General features: G+C 38.8%; 1 protein-coding gene across 1 annotated transcript in view; it reads left to right on the forward strand.

Moving 5' to 3' along the window:
- Positions 1-15,898, forward strand: part of Taf1 (TATA-box binding protein associated factor 1) — an 818,869-nt gene that overhangs the window by 171,536 nt on the left and 631,435 nt on the right. Inside the window, exon 9 of the mRNA XM_090374096.1 lies at positions 2,657-2,764. Within this exon, the coding sequence (XP_090230222.1) occupies positions 2,657-2,764 (108 nt within the window). The remainder of the gene's footprint in view (positions 1-2,656; positions 2,765-15,898) is intronic.

The following is a 15,898-nucleotide window of genomic DNA, read 5'->3' on the forward strand; positions in this document are numbered from 1 at the left end:
ATGCTTCTTTAACCAGTGACTCCATTATTTTCCCTGGAACAGAAGTCAAACTAACAGGTCTGTAATTACTTGTGTCACCCTCCCCCTTTGTGAATTGGAGATACATTTGCACATCTCCAGTCCATGGGAATTTCCCCTGAGTCTAAGGATGTTCTCATAATTATGTCTAAGGGTTTGCTTACTTCCTTTGCCACCTCCTTTAATATAACTAGATAGATCCCACTACCCCAGGTGCCTTTCTTATGTTTAACTTCAACAATTTCTTGTCCACTTTGCTCTCAGTTATTACAAAATCATTTAATTCCTTGTTAGAATTTGATAAACATCTGGCCCTCTCCTCCTTGAATAACTCCTCATGTGAATGTAGATGCAAAATACTCATTTAGTTTGGCAGCTATTTGAGAATATCAACAGTCAAATCATTGATATCAAGTGGACCAATCTGGTTCATCCCCTTACTTTTAGAGTTTATATAAATAAAGAAGTCTCTGTTGTTTTTTTTTTTTTTTGTATCCTTTGCCAAAGATTTTTTATAATCTGCCTTTGCTTGCCTAACCTCCTTTGTGACTTGATTACAGACTAGCTTGTATCTATCATAGGCTTCTGTGTCGCCTGACAATTTGTGCATTCCATGCATTTTTCTTCTCTGCCACGAGTCTTATTAGTTCATCTGACTTCCATTTGGGCCAGTATTTTTTAGTTGGAACAGAAAGCCTAGTAGCTTCTGAAATTACTTCCTTGAATGCTTCCCATTTACCATTTGCTGTTGTTAACATCACCAGTTGGTTCCGCTGTATAGAACCAAAAAAATCTGAGACCACTGTAGTCACCTTTATGAAAGCAAAAACCCTTCTGTGTACCCCTGATGGTAGTTACTGCTTTAAATAAATCCCACATCAGTACACTGTGATCACTGCCTTCTAGTGGTTCCTTTATCTGTAAATTCTTAATGCATGAATAATCACTGCTGATAATCAGATCAAGAGTGTTACTCCCTCTTGTTGCCTCTCTAACATGCTACCTGTAGAAAACAATCATCTAATAAATCCACAAAAGCCTTGCTAATGACAAATCCACAAGTTCCATTCTATATCTGGGAAGTTAAAATTCCCCATTAAAATCCCCCACTGATTTACTGGCCCACTGTATTTCTCTGTATAATTGTTCATTGTACTCATCACAGTCATTAGGCTTATAATAAAATCCTACTCTCATTTTTGCTTTCCCGGTGCTTATTTCACATGAAACTGGCTCAATATTGTACTGTTCATCTATATCAACTGGATGCACTTCCTTAGATTTTGTGTTTCCTAACTAACTAACAGCATAACCCCCCCCCCTCCCTTTCTATCTGTACAAATTGTACTCCCCAAATTCCAATTGTGCATCCCTTATATCTGAGTGACACCACCTCTCTGATATCCCATCAATATCCATCTTGGATGTCTTAACCAGCATTTCAAATTTATCAAATTTATTTACTATACTCCTAGCATTGGTGTACATGCAAGTATACATGCATCTGTTCTTACTCTTAGTTACTCTAACACAGCCGATGTATTTACTGGCACCTCCATAGCCAGGTGGGCAGGAGCAGCAGTGCATAGCACACGTTTCTTGATTAGACCAGGGTTCGAGCCCGTGACCACCAAATACGGAGGATGCGGAAAGATCAGGGAATGACCACTGCATATCCCCGGAACAATATTGCCTTAGTTGCTAATGCTCCTAAAAACCAAATAACAACAACATGTATTTACTTGACTCCCAGCAGTTCCTGAAATCCTCAGCAACTTTCTTTCTGGGCTGCTGCTCATTCCACTAGAAGCAGTGCAAGAATCATTTCCACCTCTGCCTGTGGCTATTCTTAATCTGTTTGTCTGTGAATCCCTCGAAGCTAGCAGTTTTCTGACCCACCTAACATTGGCTCGATAGCATCAGCAAATGTTCTTGCACCTTTTGTATATAAGTGTATCCCATGCCTGTAGAAGCAATGTCTCCTGTTAACAATATATGATGAACTTTTCATGCATATTAATGATTTTAATTGAATTTTTTAAATTTGATTCTGTAATTAGCTGATTATACTAACCAGTGATCATGTTAATTGGCACCGACTTATTTCACTTTATGATTGGTTTATGATTGTCTCTGACTGGACCACGTGGTTCTTCCTCTCAGCCAATAGCAGCGTTTGTATATGTGAAAACACACAGCCAAATGCATGTATGCGTTTGGCTGTGTGTTTTGTTTTTTCATCCTTAAGTTGAAATGAATTTTTGTGTTATGCTTAATCAATATATTGGTTTTAATTAATTTCACAATTTCCATTATAAAAATCACTTTTTAGAGAGATAAATGGCTTAGTTATATAGCGAAAATTTCAACTTCTGAGGTCTTGGAATGAATTATCAAAAACAAAAAACAATGTGTCATTGGGTTCACATTACAATATTTTCATGATATGATGCTGTCTCTGGAACTGATTGATATCATAAAGCGGTGTCCAACATACTTTTAATAAATATATATTCAAAATTTTGCCAAGTGTTGATTTTTTTTTTGTTCACCATTGTATATGACATCAGTATAGATATGTCTATTAATATTTCTAAGATTGCTTTTATATTATGATGAAATTTATTTTTGCAATCAGCAGCAAAGAATTTATCAGGGTCATCATTATTTGGAAGTAGTCACAAACAGGGATCTCAACCAGGAACATCTAAATGTGGCAGCAAAAGTAGCTCCCAAACTTGCTTAAGTAAGTAAATATTTTAGTTTTATTGTACTAACATTAATTATAGTCAGATGACTGCTAGTTACTCTTACTAATCTAATATTTAAAATAGCAAGAGCTTCTTTTTAAGTAACTCACTCTATGTTGAATTAAATGATTTTTAAAGGTATAGTGAAATCTTTAGGTATAGATGAAATGTACAGATTTTTCAATAAATCACCAATTTCAATTCAAGATCATTTAACCCAACAGAATGTGAGTTGAGTTATTTAAAAAAAAGCTCTTGCTGTTTTTAATAATAGAGTTAATACTTGATTATCCTTAATTATTATAATTGGAACATACTGATTGAAGGCACAGTGTCATTTGCAAGGCACACCTACATGTTAAAGGGTTATGCATTGACTTACAAAGATGATTATTTTTTAAATGTCAGTAAACTCTTAAAGTTTTCATTCCATATTTTTTGTGGTGCTAGCATCACAGGTAGATAATTACACAGAGTTTGTGAAATTTTTAAAGTAAAGAATGGTTCTTGAAATCTACCAAGGTAAAGAATGGTTCTTGAAATATATCAAGGTAAAGTACCATGGCTGTAATCTGTGTCTCTTTATCCTTAGCTATTCTAAGTTGACATCAAACTGGTAAGCTCATGCGAGTGTTGTTAAAACCACTTCCTTTAGTGTATTCGGCAAGAGCAGTTTGCATTAATTAAAAAGTTTACTGATTAAGCAATAGCACTAAAAGAGAGAAATGCCATCCTTCTTTTTGCATGGGTTACAATGTCAAGTAATATCTCAAGATATGGATAGTCTTCTTAAGCAGGTATGTATAGTTATACATAATAAGTGACATAGTATTTTTTTTTGAAGTTGCAGCTTGTAAACTACACGAGTAGTTATATGATGGCAGCAAAAACAGATTTATCAATCTTTGCTATTATGTGCAAGATTTAACCAAATTTCTCCACTGTGCATTATTAAAAACATGATATTGTGTAAATTGATAAAGACTGATCATACTTCAGTCTTTATCAATAATTTGTTGTAAATTATTCTCCAATGCAAAAGTATTTTTCCCTGATACACATTCATTGATATTTCTGTGCTCTTAGGACCATTTCATGTGATATGGTAAAGATTTATATTTCATCATTTGTATTTGGGAATCATGTATTTTGTATTGTTCGCTGATCACAACTATATTTTGATGTATGTTTTAGTGGTGTCGTATTATTCGTAATTTCGCGATTCTGTCTTTGTACAGCACAAAGTTGAGTAAAGGGGATAAAAATGTAAAATTTAAAGGTGACATACTGTATAATGATAGTATATAGTGTGTGGTGCAAAGTGTGTTAGTTGTCTGATGGCACCAGGGGTTTCCCCCTATCTCATGTTGTGTACTCTGTTTGTATAGTACACAACTCTGTGTAGGCCAGAAATTTAAAAAGTGTGTGGGGAGTGGAAGGATGTGTAGTGTTGTGTACCGTTGTTCTTCTGACCATTTAGCCACTGGGCCCCTGTTGGGACCAACCGTTACTGCACTTGGGGAGGTAGGTCGGGTACCCAATAGATTTTATTTTGTACTCTGGCAAGCCCTGCCACCTAGTTTCCGAAGATTTCAGTGGCACTGGCCTATTTGGAAAAAAAAATAGAGGGTTAACACTAGAATATAAAAGGCTGAGAGAGGTTTATGTGAGTGCTGTTTAAATTTGGATGTTATTAATTGATAAATTGTGTGGGGTGTACACTGCAAGTTAGACAGAGTATGGGGGAAAGACTGAAGGCTAGGGGAAAGACAGAGGTATGGGGTCCCACTGTATAGAATTTAAATACTGTCTCAGACCATCGTAGTCACCTTTATGAAAGCAAAAACTCTTCCGTTTACCCCTGATGGTAGTTATCTCTTTGAGTAAATCCCACTTCAGCACACTGTGATCACTGCGACCTAGTGGTTCCTTTATCTGCAGATTTTTAATGCATGAAGAATCTCTACTGATAATCAGATCAAGAGTATTACTACCTCTAGTTGCCACCCGAACATGCTGATGTAGAAAACAATCATCCAATAAATCCATAAAAGCCTTGTTAGTGTGTGAGTGACCAACTCACAAATTCCAGTCAATATCTGGGAAATTAAAATCCCCCATTATTATAATGGGGAATCAGAGAGTCTTAGACCCTCTGATTTACTGGCCCACTCTATTTCCCTGTACAGTTTCTTATTATACTCATCAGAGTCATTAGGCCTATAGCACACTTCTACTCTCAATTTTGATCTCCCAATGCTTATGTCACACCAAACTGACTCGACACTGCACTGTCCAGCGATGTCGACTGGCTTCACTTCCTTGGATTTTGTGTGTTTCTTAACTAATAGCATAACCCCTCCTCCCTTCTTATCCTGTCTATCCTTTCTGTACAGATTGCACTTCCCAAATTCCAGTATTGCATTCCTTATATCTGTGTGACACCACGTCTATGATATCCCAACAATATCTGCCTTTGATGTATTGAGCAATACCTCAAATTCATCAAATTTATTTACCAAACTCCTAGCATTGGTGTACATGCAAGTATACATGCACCTGTTCCTATTCTTAGCTACTCTAACACAGCCGATGTGTTTCCTTGTCCCGCAATGACTCCCAGCAATCTCTGAAATCCCCTGCACCTTGTTTTCGAGGCTGCTGCTCATTCCAATAGAAGCAGTGCAAGAATCACTTTCACCTCTGCCGGTGGCTACTGTTAACGGTGGCTACTGTTAATTAGTCCGTGTATCCCCCCAAGCTAGCAGTTTTCCGACCCACCTAACACTGCCTCAATAGCATTAGCAAATATTCATACACCCTTTCTATTTAAGTGTATCCCATCCCTGTAGAAGCAGTCTCTCCTGTTAACAAGCACAAACCAGGCTGAGAAGAATTCAAAGTACTGCATATGGGTAGCAATAAATAAGTAAGGTACTACACTCAGTGTAGTAGAATATGAAAAACACCTGGAGTTAACTATAATCAGGTATGAAGTGTTCTGAGCAGAGGAGACAGGTTGATAGGGTTTTTGTCGACGATATACAGAAACTTTGCTAGCAGGAATAAGGATGTGATTATCCTATTGTAAGGCAATGGTCAGGTTGCGGTTGAGTACTGCATACTGGTCTGGAGCCCTCAGGTAGGATGTAGTGCTACTTGAATGGGCACAGAGAAGGGCAGTGACATTGGTGAGGGGAAAAATTTGTGCTCTTACAACGAAAGGCTTCAGTTCTGAAAATTGCTGTATCTGGAGACTAGTCATCTAGTCATGTGAGGTGATCTGATTGTGCTGTTTATGGCTTTGAATGGATTGAGCAAGTTTAGTGCTGGTGGGATTTTTCCTCTTGCACATGAATGGGCATAAAATCAAATTGAGGACGGATGGTTGCAGAATAAATTTGTGGAAGTTTGCCTTTAGCCAGCATTTAACCTAAATGCAAAGTACTGCATTTGGGTAGCAATAAACCTAGAGTAATGGTACTACACTCAGGGTAGCAGAATATGAAAAAGACCTGTGGAAGTTGGTTGGGTGGTTGATTGCTAGAACAAACTTTCATCTGCTGTTGTTGGAAGTGGTCAGCTTAAATAAATTCAAGAAAGAACTAAACAAACTATGGAGGGAATGGATAGGTGAAATGGGAATTTTCTTTTTAATGCTGATGTGTATAAACTTGCTTTCTTGCATCATTTAACACTACTAAAAGAATATTGGACATCATCTTCTGAATAATCTGAACGCATGTTGGATTCCTTCAAAAAAACTGTCTGGCACTTAATGCTGATAATGTGCCTAATATGGTAGGCTTAAAAACTGTAATAAAGAAGGATATTAAAAGAGGAGATTGAGCACTTAGTGGTAATAGCATGTCCTTGTCATATTATTAATGTGTATGTTGGAAAGGGAGCTGCATGCCAACCTTAAAAGTGGATGATAACTGTTGTAAATTTACTACTATTGAGAAAGAAATTCATCTGGTGCATGCAACTGAATTAAAAAAGATTTTGCAGAATGTGTGTATATATATTGACTATCTTTGGTTAAATGTGTAACTAGCCTGGTTGAATAATGAAAACCTTTGACTAGTCTATTTAAATAAGAGAAGAGGTTAGAAGTGCTTAGACAAGCTGTATGAACACTTTTTCATTACCAGGTTGAACAGTATAGCAATCTAGTGAGGTGGCACTGACTCATGTTTCACAAATTTCTGGACGCAGTCCTAACCATGCCAAGTATCCTGATTATTCTGCATTGTTGCTCTCACTTGGACAGAAAGTGTATGTTCATGTTCCCATTTTCTGGCTTAAATAAAGCAATTTTCTCGTATCTTTTAAATATTATGCCAGTGTTTGAAAATCCAAAGATGGCTCTTGAGTCCAGCCTACCTCACATATATGTACTGAGGCCATTACTTGCAGATATGTTGAAAAATATTATCTGCAAATTTATTTTATCAGCAGTTTTAAAATCTTTGATTTTGGAAATTGGTTATAATAGCAGACGAAACCAGAAGGATTATTTTGAGTTAGTTACTGGCATTTCTACTGCCAAGTTCTTGAAGAGTTTAAAACAAGAGAAGATTCTGTTCTTTTGTTCAGTGAGGAAGTACAGGAATAACTCGCGTGGTGCGGCTTCAATCATTATGGGATTAATTATTGTGTAGTTTATAATCTGCAATTGTGATCATTTTATCAATTAATTTTGTTTTTAAGTCTACCTCAATACTATTTGTATTTATTATTTTTCTAGCTAATCATGCATAATTATTTCGAATATAAAATAAATCCTTATGATACCCATATCATTATTTTTCTCATTGAAAGTATTTCCCATTTAGTGCTGATTCAGTCAGTGCGATAGTTTTTTCCCAATGCATTAACTACACTGTGTGAGGTATTCTTGTACTTGATTAGCATTAGTAGAGGTACAGGATGCCAAAAAACAAGCTTATACAGCATCAACCAAAAAAAAACCCCTTCCCATTTCACCCATCTGGTCACTTCAAATGTCTATCTACTTCTGCCTTAAATTTATATAAGCTATCAACTTACACAACACAGATGGAAGTCTGTTCCAGCAATTAACTATCTGCTGGCTAAAGGCAAACTTCTGCACATCTATTCTACAACTGTCTTCCCTCAATTTGAATCTGTGCCCCCTCAGGTCCTTAATCTGAGCAAGCAGAAGTATCCCATCAGCATCGAGCCTGCTCAAACCATTCAGTCTTATACATCTCGATCAGATCACCTCGCAGGTGCCTAGTCTCCAGATGTTGCAACTTGCAGAACTTAAGCCTGTCTTTGTAAGTGCACCCCTTTGTTCCTCTCACCAATCTTGTTGACCTCTTCTGTACTCGTTTTAGCAACTCTACATCCTTCCTGAAATGAGGCCTCCAGACCTGTATACAGTACTCAAGGTGTGGCCTGACCATTATACAATGGGATAATCACCTCCTTGTCTCTGCTAGCTAGCAAAATTCCTATATATCATTGACAAAACTCCATGGCCTGCTCTGGCAGCACGTCCTGCTGAGAGAACTTCATATCTGACTGCACAATTACCCCCAGGTATTTTTCATTCTCCACCTCCCTGAGTGTAGTACCACACAGTTGGTACATTTCTCTTGGGTTACTGCTAGCCATATGGAGTACTTTGCATTTGTCAATGTTAAACTTCAGTTGCCACTTCTCAGCCCATCTGCCTAACTTTTATAGATCCTGTTGCAGTAGCATACTGTCTTTACTGTCATTAACAACCCTGCCAACCTTTGTATCATCTGCAAACTTGGATATTAAGCCTGGTTTTTTTTTTTTTTTTTTTTTAGGAGCATTAGCAACTAAGGCCATATTGCTCCGGGAATATGCAGTGGTCATTCCCTGACATTTCCGCATCCTCCGTATTTGGTGGTGATGGGCTCGAACCCCGGTCTAATCAAGAAGAGTGTGCTATGCACTGCTGCTCCTTCCCACCTGGCTACGGAGGCACCTATTAAGCCTGATATACCTTCATCGATTTCATTGATAATATAGATGAAGGTATATCATATCCTTCCCTTCTAGAGTTTACATAAGTAAAGAACTTTTTGCTGTTTTTCTTTGCGTCTTTTGCCAAAGATTTCTTGTAATCTGCCTTCGCCTGCCTAACCTGCTTTGTGACTTTATTACAGACTAGCTTATATCTGCCATAGGCTTCTGTGTCGCCTGATAATTTATATGCATCCCATGCATTTTTATTTTCTGCCACGAGCCTCATTAATTCATTCAACATCCATTTAGGCCTGAAATACCTTGAACGGTATTTCTTAGTTGGTATGAAAAGCCTAGTAGCCTCCAAGATTAAGTCCCTGAAGGCTTCCCATTTAGAATTCACCGTTAGTAACAACATCAGTTGATCCCACTATATAGAATTTAAAAACTGTCTGGGACCACTGTAGTCACCTTTACGAAAACAAAAACACTTCCCATTTCCCATGATGGTAGTTAAATCTTTAAATAAATCCCACATCAGTACACTGTGATCACTGTCACCTAGTTGTTCCTTTATCTGCAATTTATTAATGCATGAATAATCACTGCTGATAATCAGATTACTCCCTCTGATTGACTCTTGCATATGTTGCTATAGAAAACAATCCTCTATTAAATCCCCAAAAGACTTGCTAGGGTGTGAGTCACCAACCCTCAAGTTTCAGTCAATATCTGCAAAGTTAAAAACCCCCATTACACGACCTTTTGATTTACTGACCCATTCTATTTCTCTGCACAACTGTGCATTGTACTCATCAGAGTCATTAGGCCTATAACACACTCCTACTCTCGTTTTCCATTTCCCAGTGTATATGTCACACCAAACAGACTCGCCATTGCGCTGTCCACCTGTGTCAACCGGATGCACTTCCTTAGATTTTATGTGTTTCTTAACTGACAGCACAACTCCTCCTCCCTTCTTACCCTGTCTGTCCTTTCTGTACACATTGTACTCCCCAAATTCTAATTCTGCACTGCTTATATCTGTGTGACACCATGTCTCTGATATCCCAACAATGTCTGCCTTTGATGTCTTGATCAGTGCTTCAAATTCAATTTTATTTACTATACTTCTTGTGTTGGTGTACATGCACGTATACTTTGACTTCCTCTTACTCTTAGTTACCCTAACATAGCCCATGTATTTACTTGTTTCATGATGACTCCCAGAAACTTGCTCTCTAGGCTGCTCCTCCTTACAATAGAAGCAGTGCAAGAATCACTTTCACCTCTGCCTGCGGCTACCATTAATCTTTTAGTCTGTGTATTCCCCACTCTAGCAGTTTTCCGACCCACCTAACACTGCCTTAGTAGCATCAGCAAATATTCTCGCACCCTTTCTATTTAAGTATATTCCAACCTTGTAGAAGCAGTCTCTCCTGTTAGCAAGCACAGACCGCACTGAAAAAAATTCTACCCCATGAGCCCTGCACAGTCTCTCCAGTGCCGAATTGATTGACAAGGCTCTCATCATATACTCCCTCCTGTCGTGTCTAAATTGCAGAATTGCAGACACTTTCAAATTTAACCCAAACTCGCGACTTTTTTCCAGCATTGACTCGTACTTGTTAAGTAAATCTGCAGATCTCTTATTCTTAAGGTCATTAGTGCCAACGGGTACAACAATATGACCTTTTTTGCCCTTAAAAGATGGTATCTGCTCTAGAGCGTCATTAACTTTTGCCCCTGGCAGACATGTCCTGATCTTTTATGTGATGCATAAGTGCCCTTTGAAAAATGAAGTTTTTAGAACAATGCAGATTTCATCAGTTTGTAGTGAATCATTTTCAAATTGGAAATTTTTTGTGGACAAGTTCCCCCAAAAAAATCAGTTGAAGGGAATAGTTGTGTTGCAGCATCAATTCTGTCAGTTTCAGTGCAGGGACCGTCCAGATGCCGTTATGGGGATGGTGGTGGGGGGGGAATTGATTTACTGTGGTCCTTGTAGTAGTAGTAGTGGCATGTGATGCAAGAAAGCAAATGTATGAGCTTATGCAGCATCAGCCAAAAAAAAATCACACCATTCCCTCCAAATGCCTGTCCAGTTCCTCCTTAAATTTATTCAACCTATCAACTTCCACAACAACAGATGGAAGTTTGTTCCAGCAATTAACCACCCTGTGGCTAAAGGCAAATTTCCGCACAGCTATTCTATATCTGTCCTTTCTTAATTTGAATTTATGCCCCCTTAGGTTCGTAATCTGAACAAGTGGAAGGATCCCATCAGAATTCAGTGTGCTGAACCCATTCAAGGCCTTATACACCTCAATCAGATCACCGCGCAGGTGCCAAGTCTCCAGCCACTGCAATTTGCAGAACTTAAGCCTCTCTTGGTAAGAGGATCCCTTCATTCCCCTCACCAATCTTGTTGCCCTTCTCTGTACACGCTCAAGTAAATCTACATCCTTCCTAAAATGAGGCCTCCAGACCTGTACGCAGTACTCAAGGCGTGGCCTGACCATTGCCTTATACAGAGGGATAATCACCTCCTTTTCCCTGCCAGCAAAATTCCTATATATCATTGACAAAACCCCATGACCTGCCCTGGCAGCCTGTCTGCATTGCTCAGAAAACTTCATATCTGCCTGCACAATTACTCCCAGGTCTTTTTCATTTTCTACCACCTTAAGTGTAGTACCACACAGTTGGTACGTTTCTCTGGGGTTACTTCTACCCATATGCAGTACTTTGCATTTGTCAAGGTTAAACTTCAGTTGCCACTTCTTAGCCCATCTGCCCAAATTATCTAGATCCTGTTGCAGTAGCACACTGTCATTACTGTCATTAACAATCCTGCCAACCTTTGTATCATCTGCAAACTTCGACACCAAGCCTGATATACCTTCATCAATATCATTGATAAATATACAAAACAACAGTGGACCCAACACCGAACCCTGTGGACTCCACTAATAACATTAGTCCAAGAAGAGCAGCACCCATTGATTACCACCCTCTGTCTTCTCCCACTTCACCATCCTTTTATCCATTGTAGCAACTTACCCTTAATACCATTCTGTTCCAATTTGTACAATAGTCTTCCATGCGCAACAGTGTCAAAAGCTTTCCTGAAATCCAAATATATGATATCAAAATTATTTTTTGCATCCAGTTCCTTTGTAACCACATAATGTTTGGGGAACTGACGAGTTCACAAGTTAGTTCGAAACATAGCGATTATCCCAGTTCATGCTTGGCATTTGACAGTTTCCCATAGCACTGCTGATTAGAAAAAGAAAGCTGAGTTGAGATCTTCTTTTTCTGGTGAAGCTTTGGAAATGTTTCTGAAAGTCGAGTGTAGACAGCAGGACCATCATCATTATGAACAAAACTTTGATTTGACATTTCTGAATAGGACACCTGTATTGGACAATATCTGCATCAGTATCTTTCTTGAAGCATCCAACATCAATTGATGTGTAATAGAATATTCAACCAAAAATGCACAGACATAAAATAGTAAGCCAGTAAGGTCAACTTGTTGTGCAGTACTGGTAAACTATTCTGTGCCTGTATTTTTAATAATAATACAGTGAAATTTAATTCCTAGTGCAAAATGGACTTTAATAATCTCTTGCTGTTGCCAAAAATATATCTTCCTCTTGTTTTTCAGGTAGAACTACTTTTTTACATGAAAGATTTTACTTATGCTTCTTGAAAGTCGTAACTCTTAACTATCATTAAGAAAAAGTAAGCAAAGTACTCAAAATCAAATATAATACAAAAATTTGGGGTAAAAGTTCCATGGTTGCATTGTTATTATTAGCTGAATATTAAAAATAGAGATGATGTATGAAAGATTATTTCAATGTTTCGGTCAATAATGTAACATATTTTTGAAATATGTATTGTATGTTAAATTTGCAGTTTCTGAATAATATTATCAGACTGTAGTCTGATAATATTATTCAGAGATTAGTTCCATATAGTGTGCTTAGTGTTAGAGGAAAGGCACCTTCAGCAGTTTCCCACATCTGTGCTATATAAACTCCGTGGAAACAAAGAGTATCACTGTGACAGCCAGAAAGTGTTGTATAATTGTCTGCCTGGTCTCTGCTAGGGTTGCCTGAGCTTTCTGCAAGTAAAAAAAAAAAAAACAAAAATTGAAGTGAGCAAGGGGAAACAGTCAAGAAGGGAGTGGTGAAGTAGAAGAGAATAGCTGCTATAGTGAAGGCAGCAGCTATAAATTCAGTGGAGCTGGAGTTGTTCCACCAGCAAAGGATTAGGTGTGGGAGAAGCCCAGGGTGCAGGTGAGAAAGTCACCCAGCAAGATTTCTTGGATCATGCATCCATGGAGTCTTATCCAGCAAGCTGGGTTAGCAGTTTCACCTGGAAGAATGTGCAGGTGAGGGGAGATTTTTCTGTTGGTGGTAATGAATCTTACCCAACATATGCTGGGTTAGCAAATCCTACCCTACAAGAAGGTTAGCAGGAAGTCGTGTCTGGTTGGGTTGTATCAAGAGGCGCCATGTACATGAAGGTTGTTTTCAGTTAGAAGGTACTGATCCAGTTCTGTTTTTGTCATCTTCTAGAGAGAGAGAGTGTGTCCTTTAGAGATGAAGGTTAAAATAAATGGTCAGAAGGCTGGTTGTCAGTTGAGGCAATTGCCCATTGTATGATTTTCTTATAGCAAACAATCCTGGGCAAACTCTGTAAAAGCTAAGTAATATTCCTGCGCAGTGATTAGCATTAGCATTAGCATTAGTAGAGGCATTTGATGCAAGAAAGCAAGCTTATGCAGCATCAGCCAAAAAAAAAAAAAAAAAAAAAACCCACTTCCACTTCACCCCCTCTGTTCGTTCAAAATACCTGTCCAGCTGAGCCTTAAACTTATTTAGGCTATCAACCTCCACCACAAGGGATGGCAGTCTGTTCCACCAACCAACCACCCGCTGGCTAAAGGCAAATTTCCGCACGTCTATCCTACATCTGTCTTTCCTCAATTTGAATTTATGCCCTCTCAGGTGATTTTTCTGAGCTAGAGGAAGAATCCCATCAGCATTGAGCATGCTTAAACCATTCAAGGCTTTATACACCTCTATCAGATCACCTCGCTGGTGCCTAGTCTCCAGACACTGTAATTTGCAAAACTTAAGCCTTTCTTCGTAAGAGCACCCCTTTGTTCCATTCACTAATCTTGTTGCCCTTCTCTGTACTCGTTCCAGCAGCTCTACATCCTTCTTGAAATGAGGCCTCCAGACCTGTATACAGTACTCTAGGTGTGGCCTGACCATTGCCTTATACAATGGAATAATCACCTCCTTATCCCTGCTGGAAAAATTCCTGTATATCATTGACAATACTCCATGAGCTACTCTTGCAGCCCGTCTGCACTGCTCAGAGAACTTCATATCTGCCTGCACAATCACCCCCAAGTCCCTTTCATTCTGTACCACTGTCAGTGTAGTACCACAGAGTTGATACGTTGCTCTGGGGTTGCTGTTTCCCATGTGTAGTACTTTACATTTGTCAATGTTAAACTTCATTTGCCACCTCTCAGCCCATCTGCTCAACCTTTCCAGATCCTGTTGCAGCAGCATAGTGTCAGTAGTGTCCTTGACAACCCTGCCAACCTTTGTATCATCAGCAAACTTGGACATTAAGCTTGATATACCATCATCAATATCATTTATAAATACAGAAAACAATAATGGACCCAACACTGAGCCCTGAGGGACTCCACTAATAACATTAGTCCACGATGAGCAGTGTCCATTGATTACCACTCTCTGTCTTCTCCCCCTCAACCACCCCTTTATCCATAGCAGCAATTTGCCTCCAATGTCACACTGCTCCAATTTGTGTAGCAGTCTTCCATGTGCAACAGTATCAAAAGCCTTTCTAAGATCCAAGTATATAATATCAAAGTTATTCCCTGCATCCAGTTCTTTTGTGACTGCATCATAGTATCCAATCAAGTTGGTCAGGCAAGACTTCCCCTTAACAAAACCATGCTGTGTCTGAGCTATAACTGAAGTCTTGTCTAAATGATCATGCAGTGCTTCTTTAAACAGTGCCTCCATTAATTTTCCTGGAACAGAAGTTAAGCTCACAGGTCTATAATTACTTGTGTCAGCCTTTGATCCTCCTTTGTGAATTGGGGTCACATTTGCACATTTCCAGTCTATGGGTACCTCCCCTGAGTCCAAGGAAGCTCTCATAATTATGGCTAAGGGTTTGCTTACTTCCTTTGCTGCCTCCTTTAATATAACTGGATAGATCCCATCCACCCCGGGTGCCTTTCTTGTGTTTATCTTCAACAGTTTCTCCTCCACTTTACTCTCAGTTATTTCAAGATTCTGTAGCTTACTGCTAGAGTTGAATACACCTCTGGCATTCCCCTTGCTGAATAACTCCTCATGTGTGAATGTCGATGCAAAATATTCATTTAGTTTGTTAGCTACCTGAGCAGGATCATCAACAGTTGACCCATCAATATCAAGTGGACCAATCTGATTCATCCCCTTCCTTCTAGAGTTTACATAAGTAAAGAACTCTTTGCTGTTTTTCTTTGCATCCCTTGCCAAGGATTTCTCGTAATCTGCCTTCGCCTGCCTAATCTCCTTTGTAACTTGGTTGCATATCAACTTGTATCTATCATAGGCTTCTGTGTCATGTGTTAATTTGTAAGTATCCCATGCATTTTTCTTCTCTGCCATATGCCTCATTAGTTCATCTGACATCCATTTTGGCCTAAACCTTGAACAATATTTCTTAGTTGGTATGTAAAGCCTAGTAGCTTCCAAGATAAGTTCTTTGAATGCTTCGCATTTTGAATTTGCTGTTGGTAACATCATCAGTTGGTCCCACTGTATAGAATTTAAATACTGTCTCAGTCCATCGTAGTCGCCTTTACGGAAGCAATAACCCTTCCCTTTACCCCTAATGGTAGTTACCTCTTTGAGTAAATCCCACTTCAGCACACTGTGATCACTGCCACCTAGTGGTTCATTTATCTGCAGATTCTTAATGCATGAAGAATCACTGCTGATAATCAAATCAAGAGTATTACTCCCTATAGTTGCCTCCCGAACATGCTGATGTAGAAAACAATCATCCAATAAATCCACAAAAGCCCTGCTAGTGTGTGAGTAACCAGCCCC

This window comes from Mastigoproctus giganteus, chromosome 5, assembly GCF_048544385.1.
Source record: "Mastigoproctus giganteus isolate SK-2022 chromosome 5, ASM4854438v1, whole genome shotgun sequence".
NCBI lineage: Eukaryota > Metazoa > Arthropoda > Arachnida > Uropygi > Thelyphonidae > Mastigoproctus > Mastigoproctus giganteus.